We start from the raw sequence: 12,456 nt of genomic DNA on the forward strand, positions 1-12,456 counted from the left end.
TTGCATTGATCCACAAAGTTAATGGTTTTCTTCAGTCAGTGGAAAGGGTTTTTTTAGGTCTAATCTTCTAATAGGCAAGTTCACAAAACACAAACATGAGATCCTATAAAAATCCATTAGCAACATGAGAGTAAACAAACAAAACAAATTTCCTGTTCTCCAAACACCACTAAATAGGGGAAATAAATTGTGCCTAAAGGTGGTGATACACGATCCGATTAATCAAATTCGATTTGTCGAAATCATACGGAGCATTAAAATTAAATCGAAACTTAACAGGTGGCAAGGTGATGATACACAATCCAATTAATGGAATTCGATTTATCGAAATATATTGAACATTGTTAAAAACTGGACAGATAATATCCTTTTGATAAAATGCCTTCAGAAGAAGACAGACTTGAACTTGCTGCTGTTACAGGCATTATTACAACAACTAAAAATTTGAGAAAACGTTAGAAATGGAGTGTGTTATTTGTTACTTTTCTGTTAATAAGCTTCATTCACTGATAAAAATCTCGTTGATTTCTGTTTCATCCTTTTTTGACGACATTATGTTTTTATAGTTCCTCTACTAATGTTTATTTTTATATAGAAACTCACATTTTTGATGCACAGATTTTAAGCATTTTGATTGATTAAAAACCTTTCGGTTAATCAAAAAAGTTGAACCGGTCCAACTTTTTAAAAATCGAATTCGACAAGGCTGAGCATGCCGATAGTATTTGATTTTTACATGATACACCATCTAATTACTCAAATTCAACTAATCGAATTCGATTAATCGGATCGTGCATCACTGCCCTAACACACTTAGTAATCAAATCAAGTGGATGGTGCAGGTACTTTACAAAATGTTGTTGCACCTGCACCCCTATCCCCATTTATGTGTGCAAACTGTCCCGCCCAGTGCCAGGCTTCGTTCCGGTGCGCCCTACAAAATGTTATGTATATAAAATTTCACCTTCTACCACCTTGTACACAAGAAATTTAGTTGATGAGAGTGCAAAAGTGTTCAATCCTTGTTTGCTTCTTGTTACTAAGATTGTCTAAATCAACAGCCCTATCTATATACATTTTTAAGCAGTCATTACATGATCTCCAAAGTTTGAAAACATGCTGTAATCTTCTAATATGCTAATAGCATTAAATACATCGTTGTATGATGGCATTGTTAACTTTCCATAAGGTATCAGATTATTTTTGGTATTTTGCCATTTCCATTTTTGTACGCTTCAAAAACCTTTTGTTTTTTTCCAGGTGGAAAGCGTATTAGGTGGGATGCCAAATAAATTTGCCACTTCCTTCTCCAACTCCAGCAAAGCTTTGTACTTTGTCTCCAAATTTTTATAAGCCCCCGGGGGCTTAATCGATCATTTACGGTATTTAATGCTTAAAGGAGAGGCGAACAAGAAACTATTTTGTGGCAGCCAGAAAATCAAATCAAAAAAGCGAAAAGAGGTCCTGGGGACGAGGTTGGAAAAGATAAGAAATTATAAAATTTTGAAACAATTAAACATCGTTTTTATTTGAAGTACACTGCCATGCCATACATAGGCCAGGGGGAGGATTATAACACGAGCATTGCTGCTGTTTCGATTAAACGCCCCTTTTGATTAGGGGCGTTTATAAGAGGGGGCGTTTATAGGAGGGGGGCGTTTATTAAATATTTTGATATTTAGGGGGGCGTTTAATCAAGGGGGCGTTTATAAGAAGGGGGCGTTTAATCGATGCATTACGGTAGTCGTAAGTAACTCCTGAGAGTTGCGTTTTTAGAACGCATGGTTGTAGAAATAATCAGACGACTATCGTAAATTCTCTAATTTGGCGCGTGTTCTTCTAATTAATGCATAGCACCAATTAAGGAAAAGCGTAATTTATTTCCGTCCAATTTCTAACGTGTAGTAGCCGAATTTTCAGAATAATTTATTTTCGTCTAATTATTAACCTGTAGCCGAACCATAATGATAAACATTTCTTGGTTGAAAAACAACACACATAACGAAGAGATTATTTTTAAAGAAGTTTTTAACTATCAATCTACAATCGTGGTCACAATATATTGGGACAAGACAACGAATTTCGAAGTTCACACACACATCTTGAACTTGTCAAAGTTCACTTGTTAATGTTCAGAGTGGACTTCTTATTTGGCAAATACGAAATTCTTAAAATGTGCTAGTTACTGTTGACGTCAGCAAGGCCATTAATCACGAATTTCAGGGCCTTCGTGGTCCCTAACGTGAATTATTTCGGTGTGCGGGCGTGCTAAAGAATGTGACTAGCAACTTTCCAACGCTTTCTGCCTGGCCTACTTGTGTGCAAAAGTAGCGACTTTGCAGCCTCCCGGCTGCAGAGTATTGACTTTTTGACTATTTTGTCCATATTTAGATAATGAGTAATAAACTGCCTTAGTCTCAATATTTTTGTCCACGATTGTAGATATTTCTGGATATTTTACAAATCAGTTAAAAAAGGATCATCATTACCGTCTTCTTCATCATCAAGACATTCCAAAGTCTTTTCCAAACAATTTTTGTAAAAGTCTGCATTACGAACTTTATTAAGACACGATATCGTGATTCCAAAAACTTTGAAAGAACGCTCCACTATCTCGACGTTTTTCACCTTATGGTCGAATGCTTCTTTTATCCAATCTACCATTTGTTGGCGTGTTTGAGTTGGGATTTTAAAATTCGGGTCTTCGTTTGAATCAGGGAATTTTTCTGTAACACTTAAAATGTTATTCACCTAGCTTGAATAGGTAATATGTCGGTGTTTTTTCATCAACTCGTTCTTGACACACGCATCAAAAAAAAGTTAGAAGGAAATTCTCAAAATCAGGGATTTGGCATTTAATTCGAACATGTTTAAGCCAAATATCCTCAACCCAACTGTCATTAAATTATCATTCATCCATTCTTGTTTCAGAGTTTTAACGATAAATTCAGCAGGGATAGTAAGATTCCGAATAGTTTGATCAGTTTTTCCTTTAAAAATGATCATTGGTGGGGGCATTTTTCCATTCCCAGTTGCAGATAAAACAATGGTAAGATTCCCTCTACCTGTTGTGCGAATCACGCCTCCTTTGGATCCTTTGGATGAAACACACTTCAATCGAATATTAAAGAATTTTTTAAGATGGATGTTTTAATTGATTAGATTTTGCAGTGCGATAGAACTCCGATCGCAATTGAAAAAGAACTTGTTGTTAAATGTTGCATTCAAGGGTATAAGGCTTATAAAGATGATGACTGGGTTGCAAAGATTAGGAGCATCCTGAAAGCTTGTCACGAAATAAGAACTGACACACTAGTTGAGGAAAAAGCAATGGTCTTGAAATTTAATGACAAGACAATAGGTTATGTATAAAATTTTTTGTCAAAGATAACATATTTTTTTGAAAAATAATAGTGGCAGCCATGTCGTTAAAGTCATTGGATTGAAGCAGTACTCACGTGATCTGGAGCAGGAAGGAATGGGTTTTTTGGTACGCACACTTTTACAACATGCGATGCAGTGTTGTATAATAAACACGAAAAATTTAGTCACTTTAGTTCGAGTATTAATTTTGGCAGACTAATAATTTTGTTCTTTTCTGAATTTTCTCAGACTACATAATTTTAAGAATAAAAGTTCTTTTCACTATGCGCGTAAGGTTCTAACAATTTTCAAAAAGACAAACACAAGCTCCTATATAATTAATCAGACTTTTATTTCTCAATCACAGTATTATAATCATTATCAAATGAAAGGTTAAGATTAAACTGTATTTTAAAGAATAATTTTTGGTTGCTGTTAAGATGTGTTTGTTTGTGTGGTTTGAAATGTGTGATTTGGTATGGGCTGCGTTCTGTCATGGCGGCAATGAAAAGTTGAAAGAGGCGCGAATAGTATCAAAATAAAAGCCACCACAACTTCGCCCGCGTACTGTAGACATTATTTTCCAATAATTCTCAACTGGCTGTCCAATCACATCAATTTTACTCGACCGACTATTGGCATGAAGCAATTTTTGACATCCTTTGTAACCAGGAAAGCTGCGTTAAAGCGTGTTTACCCAAACCAGCTCGGAATGTTTTCAGTCTTTGTGATTCGATTTCTATGACCCAATTGGCATTATTCATCTCTATTCATGTCCAGCAAAACAATCGATATGGAGAGAAAGAAGTTTCCTTTTTGAGAAGAATAGTGCTACCTGAAGCACCCATTAAATTTATTTGATATACTTGAAAATACTCTGAAAGTACTAGAATATTATAATCATAGCTAGTTTTATTGTCTTGTGCTGCATTTGTTGCGCACTTTGTCTTGTGTTGGCTATTGTGGCACTCTTCCCGTCTGTCTATTACCAACGCAACCAACGTTTATATATATACGATTAGCTATATCTCACTTCTTTGGTGTTAAGCTCCTAAATACAGTGGTTACGTGTCGAAGCTTACTTGGTTAATCATACAATCATTGATATCAGCAAAAATGACAACTGCACAGGCATATCACCGGGTATGTATGGGTATTTTCTTTTGTAACCATAGAAACGATACAAGCTTGACAACTGTAATATGAATTTCTTATTTATTATTATTATTATTATTACATGTATTCCGCATATCCGCATTACATGGCTCTTCTTATTTGAAATTTACTTGAGAATTTTTGATCGTTCATTGTATTTTTATTTGAAATATTTTTTGTTTTGTTTCCTGATAGCAGATTGTTACTGCAATTTGTTGATATGTGCAACAAAATTCCTATTGTTTTGCTGTGGAGATGTGAAAACTAATCCAGAACCCTACTTTATTCATCAGGTCTGATATTGGTTCATTCAATCAAGGTGATCCCAGGTTTGGTAAAACTGCTTGTGTTCAGTGTATGTGCAACTTCCTATCAGCTAGTTGTTTGTCAACCATAAGAAAAAAATAAATTTGGAAGGAATTTGACTTGGACAGCATTTTAGAACATGGTGATACTAATTTCAAAAAGTTAGGATTAAATCGGCCAATAGAGTTCCAAGAGTTACTTTCAGTATTAGAGATTGCATAATGTTTATAAAATTTTAAAAACGCTATAAAAAAGGACCGGTATTTATATGTATTGTGTGCAATCGTTTTCTTTATAGAAAATTTGCAGTTTTTTATAATGATAATTACAAAATTGATACAACTGACCTTGTATGTTATGTTTCAAGCATAAAAAGTTGCTGAAATCTGAAATTCCTGCGCACAGGCTGTTTGTAAACAAGTTAGACATGTTTGATTCTCCTGATGAGTTAACACTTAATAGGTTGAAAAAGACCAGAAAATTTAACAAGACATAATAGACCCAGCGCAACTTAGTAAAGTCCGGGTCTATCAGTACGCTATGTTCGAAAAGCAAAAAGCAATGCGATGTTTTCGTATGCATGTAGTAAGTAGCAGATGCTTTGTGTGCTGCGCCATAACTTTCTTTTACGCTAGGATCGTGCTATTCAGTTTATATCACATAGCCTAAAACTGATAGATGTCATTTGTGTTAGTATTCAAACCTCTCCGGTTTCTTGTAGCTTTTTACTCATACTTTGTGAGTGAGAACACAACGAAAGGAACAACAGCTGTCAATAGCGCACTATATTGACAAAAACTTTTGTTTATGTATTGTTTTTTTGCGTACAGCAGCGTTTTTTAGTTGTTTTCTTGTGTATCTTTATATAATATACCCAAAATAATGAAAATGCTCTCCAGTTATCGAAAATTAGTCACAACTTTTAATGATTCAATTTATCATCTCTTTCTTTAATTTTGTGCCTTAATATTTTATACCAAACTTTATCATTGTATATTTTAAGGGGGATTTTCACGAAGCGAATTGAACAGCGAATTGTATCTGAGCAAGCGCAGTTTCGTTTATGATTTTTCATCGAAACATTCGCTTTGCTGAAAAGTAGAAACAGTTCGCAGCTAAAAGTTTCGTTGCTAGTTTTAGATAATTTATTTTGTCGTGAAATTAAAAAGCGAATTCGCCGTTCAATTCGCTTCGTAAAAACCCCCCTTTATATTTTATTAAATACATTTTAATCTTTTATCATCATAGTGTTGTGTGAGTGTTCAAACCGCTTCAGTTCTGTGTTTTTTATGTATATGCTCAGTCACCTAATTTTGAAGTCCGCTAAATTAAAACTTATTACGTAGCCCTGCAAAGTGCATGGTACACACTGTAATGCTCGTCCCAGGCCTCTTGATTTTTTGTTGAGGACTCAATAACTCGGGATCTGTAACTTGGTTTGCTAACCGACATGCAAATGTCAAGTTATGGGTCCTCAGCAAAAAAATAAGAGGCCTGGGGCGAGCAAACGAGTGTCATTGTAGCAAAAAAATTATGTTAATCAGTCTAAAATTACTGATGACAAAAAATGTCAAAATTTGCTATTGCTTATATATGACATCATAATTTATGCAGCATATTTAAATCTAAAATTATTTAAATGATATCGAGAACACAAGTCCAACCCTTTAAGTAAAACTAACATAATAAATACCTTATTTAAGAAACAGGAAGTGGGTCATATTTTTTTGGGCTGGGGGAGGGGGGTCCGAGTCTAGCGGCCAATTTGCCGTTAACAGACATGAAAACTGTTTGTCGACGGCCCCTTATAAAGTAATAACTTTTGACCATGCTGCTTTAGCACGAAGACTACTTGTAAAAGACAAACAAAACACTTCAAACGTCGAGCTATTTATTTTATCTATAAAAATTTGATGTATTTCCTGAGTTCCGATTTTCCATAATAAAAAAATAACTGTAAAAGAGATTTTTAGAGAGCATGAGCATGACATGTATATTTTTATCGTCACCTAAAATATTTAAAATAAAGCTAAAAACAAAACGCACAAAGCTTAAATGGCATTAATCTTAAAGATTAAAACGTTTTGACAAGGTAACTACTGACCGTATTTGAAATAAATATCTTATACAACATTAAGATGTTTGACATTGTACTCCTTGTCCATGTCTGTCATCATCATCGTCATCATCATAGGACCCACCATGGTAACTTGGTGGCACATCTTCAATTTTTGATAAATGCACTTCTTCAGATAAGTCAGCAGCAACATATTTCTCACGTGGAGGCAATAGCTTTTCAAGCTTTGGAATTTTGTCATTATTTAACCATTTATCTTTCGGAAAATTAATTTTAAAATCAATAACAAGTCTGCCTTTCTGTATTGTTCTATACACAGGCATGCCTTCATCCATAACACATTTAAGCTCGCCGGGTCGAATTACTTCTCCTGGATTGGAGGTTATAAGCAACTCTCGCTTATCTAACGTAGTAATTGTTCTAGAAAAACCACATAATGCATCAGCTAATTCAATTTCCATGGTCATGTGCAGATCATGCTTATTCCTTTTAAAAACATCGTGGTCTTTTTCATCAAGAATAATAACTATGTCTCCGGGTTCAATGTCTGGTGCTTGGTCACCTTCCTCCGAGAATACTATTTTTTGGCCATCCTTCATTCCCTTCTCAACTTTGCACTCCAATATTTTTCGCTCTTTATTTACCTTCTTACCATGACATTTTTTACATTTATCTTTTTCTCGTATTTTTTCACCAGTTTGATGGCACTCTCGACAAGGCTGTTGAATTTGTTGAACCATACCAGGACCAATTTGTCTTAGTTTAACTTCAACACCACTTCCATTACAATTTTCACACTTTTGTACAGATCCTTCTTTTCCACCAATGCCATTACATCCACTACATATGACATTTTTTTGCAAAGCAAGTTGACGTGTTGCACCATTATATAACTCCTCTAAACTTACTTTTAGTTGATGCACTGTGTCTCGACCTTTGGCCTTTTCACCAGGTTTTCTTCGTCTGCCACCGCCACCAAAGAACATGTCAAAGATATCAAATGGAGAATGAAATTCACCTCCTCCACTTTCCTTTAAACCTTCATCCCCATACTTATCATAGACTGATCTTTTCTTTTCATCACTTAAAACTTCAAATGCGGCAGAAATTTCTTTAAATTTTTCAGGCTCATCAGGATTTTTATCAGGATGATATTTTAAAGCTAACTTACGATATGCTTTTTTAATTTCTTCTGGAGTTGAAGTAGGTGATACTCCAAGAATGTCATAAAGTTTTGTCTCTTTTACCATTATGGCTAGCCTGCCTTCAGCCCTTTCTTGTCGTCACACAACTTGACGATAGCTCGTCTGGTAGAGTGGACTTCTAACTTGAAAATGAAAGAATTCAAGCAATGAACGAGTTGAATTAGCTAGAAGCGACTGGGTTAGTGGCCTAATTTACTATGAAACGTTAGAAGCAATGTTTTTATTTTTGTCCTGGTGCGTTAGGCCATGTTAATTTATAGCCCTGTATTACGTCCCCGTTATGATTCTATTTCCGTTATTTCCTAGGGGATCAAAAGAAAGCAATTTTTATACTGTAAAGCTAAGAAAGCTTTAAAAATACATTTTAATACTATTTTATACTTTGTGGTATCACTTTCTACCACAACTAAACCCACTTATGCCATAGTTTATAGAAGACTATGCCTATACATTGCCGCTAAGGTGCGTGGGTCCTAAAAATATATCCATTACAGCTTAACATTAGCGCGGGAAGAAGGAATTTTCTAGAATAATGACGTAATCAAATTTAACCCTGATTCGTGCTGGAAAGGTTGATTCATTTTCTTCTCGGGTGCGGCGCCACTAGTGGGGCTTTTTATGTAAGTAATAATTTTTTATTTTCTGCCAATAAGTGTCTTTATTACTGCATGAAAATTGATGTTATCCAACCAGAGAATCTGCAGGCGGCTATCTCGCCAAATATAGCTGTTTTACATGTTTTAGGACTTAAATATGCGTTGGCTTCCAGGGCCTCCGCCCCTGAACCCTTACAGCGCCCCCTGGAACCCAGTGGTTTCGGCAACTCGGCAACTTGCTTTTGATTGTCACTAAAATCTCAAAATGTACCACTACGCCTAAGCCCCCCCCCCTCCACTTTGGAAATTGTGCCCCCCCCCCCTCCCGGCTTCTGCAAACACCGTTAAATTTCCAAGAAAAAACTTACGCAAAATATGCCGAAGTGCTAAGATGGCAACCATTTTTTTCAAGTAAGTGAGAATATTTAATGTTTTATCAGCTTTTTTAATTTTGTTTGTCTGGGAATCTGATGAACCTTGTATCCAGGAGACCCAAGCAGGGAAAAAACCTGTGTGCTCTCTAGCTGGTCATGACAAGCTTTGCCCACACACAATTTTTAGTTTCCGACTCCTGATATAAAAACTAAAAAAGTCCTGGGGATGAGGTTAGAAAGGTTAGAAATTGGATGGTCGAGAAAATTTAACTTTAAGTTTTGTTGGGAACGGTCCTGACAAAACTAAAAGTTGAAACCGTGTCAACTTTTTGTAGACAACAAATCAATATTCCAAACAATTTTCTACATAAAATAATCAGTTAAGGTATCTTTTTCTCAGAAGAAAGTGCTAATATTTTCGGAGATTTTGCTTGTGCTAAAAGTCACACAAGTTTTAAAAATTTGGACGAGTCTGCTAAGCAACTAAAGAGATGAATTGGTCTTTCCAAGTAGATAGTCAACAAGGAACATTGTCGTGTAATTCCACTTTTAAATTTCTTTCGAGGCTGAAGATGCGCCTACTTTTTAGAGTAAAAGCAAAACAAAAGAATAGGTCAACCTTGCAGGAAGAAATAAGGTGGACACATGCCAAAAATACATATATTATCTATATTATAATACCCCTATACGTCTGTTTGTCTGTGTGTCTGTTTGTGTGTCTGTCTGTATGTCTGTCTGTCTATCTGTCTGTCTGTCTGTCACGCAAAATGGTAGCTTAGTTGCTCAATAGCGAGAAGCACGCAATGCGGTATAAAAAGGACGGGCGAACCCGTGGATTTTCCACGGGCTAACACGGACTAGTTATATATAATCTTCTTAAAGTGTTATCTCCTCTTGAAAGAAAAGTGCTCAATACATTACGCAGAACAAAATTATATTTTAAGTAAATAAAATAAAAACTACACACCTTTTTCAAATGTGTATGAAACTTTAAGTTTTGAGAAACGTGTGTAGTTTTTGTTTTATTTTACTTGAAACATTATTATGTGTATGTATGTCTGCATTTCCCTGAGATATTGATCAATACATTGTCTAAGGTAGAAACATAGTCATGTCAACACTACACAAGGGCTACACAAGGAAACAATCTCGCACTATCGTTTATGCTCTTTGAATCACTTCATTACTTCACTTATTGAAATCTGAATGCTTTAATGTGAAATATGTTTGTCTAGCTAACGATATTGCTGGAACTGAATAGTTAATTCGTTTGCGATCATTAAATTCAGACCATCATTCTTTACCGTATCCCACGAATGAGTGTCTAAAATTTGGATACTACTTTAACAAAATAAAATCTTGGTTACTAAATAAAATCATGAGCTGCTAGACAAGCACTTAATCCGTTTGACAACAGTGGTTCAACCGCGGGGCAACGGCCCTTGGCAATATGCATTTTGTGAAAAACACGTCGAGGAGAAAGTAAAATCCTGGTGCAATGAAAATGAGAAAATTGTCTGAAATAACAAAATCGCAGCTACAAACAGCATACGCAGCTTTTATTCAGACAGACAAGTCTAAAAGTTTACGTATTTCTTACAAACATCTCTACAGATGATAAATTTCCTGCAGTCACTGGATAATGTCATAAACAATAGCTATTTACCATAGCTTTTCGATACTCTTGTTTCTGACAAGGACCGCAATATTTGTTTACTTCCAATCCAATACGGTGGACTCGGCGTACCTATTCTTTCCGACATCGTTCGATCAAAGTCCGAAACATCACGATGTTATACAGTGTAACCTCTATAGTGACACCATCGGGACTTCAAAAAAGTGTCCGCTAAAGAGAGGTGTTCTCTACATAGAGGTTCTACCCAAAATTAGCCCAAATTTCTATTGGAAATCTATTGGAAATCTCTGCAAATTTTCGTTTTTATGGCTCTGAAAAAGCCATAAACTGGCTAAAAGATAACATACAAAAGATTAAAGAATTATTAAATAATAATGTAAAACATTGTCTTAAGTAAATATAAACAAATTCTTTACAAAATTTTTGTTTTGTATGACTCATTCTTAAGCCTGTTCGCTGTAGAAAGGTCAGTTCCAGGGGGTAATGTCAATTGGGACCTTGAAATGATGTCCGTTATATAGAAGTGTCCGCTACATGGAGGTTTTGTTATAAGAGTTTGACCGTCGTTTCATCCGTTCCCAAGAAAAGTGTCGTTATAGAGAGGTGTCCGCTATAGGGAGGTTTCACTGTAGTTGCTATCATGGTTAAGTAGAATAACAAAATTCCAGATCCTGGAACAATTAAAATTGACTCCTAATGCAAAAAAATACAAACAAAGACCGTATAAGGAAAAGAGCTGTTGAAAATACAGATGTTTTACCACAAAAACACGCAAATTTGTTATTGAATCAAAACAGATGAGAACATCAAGCTGGTTTGCAGTGCTACCACTAAACGAGTATGGCTTCAACCTGAACAATCTAAGAAAGATCTACGAAGTGCCCTTGCGAACAAAATTTTTCACTTCAATCATGCCATTAACTGTAAGCCAGAGCCAGAACTTCTTAAACAAGTGCACATGACATTAAGATAGAACTCTGTTTACAAACTTTGAGTGAAGGAGTGATACAAGGTTTAACTGAGACGTCATCACATCAGATATACGATGTTTGGCGAAATGGACAGAATGCTTTTTCAATATAAGAATAACAAACACAAACGCTTCCTCTCAAAACTCAAAGACAGTTAAAAAACATTTGAGAAACATGAACGAGAAAAGAAACGTCAGTATAATAGTAGAGTAATGAATGTAGAACATGGTACAACCTCGTCCCCAGGGCATATTGTATCTTTTTTAACACGCCGGGACGGCGATACGAAAATGTTCCCAGGAATAAAGCTTCACTGTTTTCGATTTTAACAATAAAAATCGGAATTTGATTCTAAATTATTAGACTATATTTTGACTAAAGGTTTACGATAGGTTGTACTTTTTTCACGGGAATAAACTTACGTTTTTTTTTAACTTTTGTGATTTCGCGGGAAGAAATTTTGGCGGTTGTTTTAAGTTTTTTTCCGCGAAAGTTTCCCAGGAGTATTAATTTTAGCAACTGACAAGTTTTTACAAATTTGCATGCATAGAGTTATATCACATTACTGTTAAAAATGTAAAAAAAATTCGCCAAAAAAAAGTATGTAAAAAACTGATTTTTGTTCCTTTTTGTAGGACATACTGGAATTGAAAAGTAAAAATCCATACTAATTTTAACCTCAATCTTGCTTACTACACCCTCCCCTCCCCAAACCTCAAAAGCACCCACCCAAGATGGTTACAAGATGAAATGGGCAACAATACTAGTATCTC

General features: G+C 35.3%; 1 protein-coding gene across 1 annotated transcript; it reads right to left on the reverse strand.

Moving 5' to 3' along the window:
• Nucleotides 1-6,698: 6,698 nt before the first annotated feature.
• Nucleotides 6,699-8,250, reverse strand: LOC130654957 (dnaJ homolog subfamily A member 4-like). The gene has a single exon (XM_057457656.1). It carries the CDS (start codon nucleotides 8,149-8,151, stop codon nucleotides 6,958-6,960), a length of 1,194 nt encoding a protein of 397 aa, XP_057313639.1. The 5' UTR covers nucleotides 8,152-8,250; the 3' UTR covers nucleotides 6,699-6,957.
• Nucleotides 8,251-12,456: the final 4,206 nt, after the last annotated feature.

Source organism: Hydractinia symbiolongicarpus, chromosome 8 (assembly GCF_029227915.1).
Source record: "Hydractinia symbiolongicarpus strain clone_291-10 chromosome 8, HSymV2.1, whole genome shotgun sequence".
Classification (NCBI taxonomy): Eukaryota; Metazoa; Cnidaria; class Hydrozoa; order Anthoathecata; family Hydractiniidae; genus Hydractinia; species Hydractinia symbiolongicarpus.

Coding starts and splice junctions, on each gene's coding strand:
- LOC130654957 (XM_057457656.1), bottom strand. CDS start 8,151: ATGGTAAAAGAGACAAAACTTTATGACATTCTTGGAGTATCACCTACT.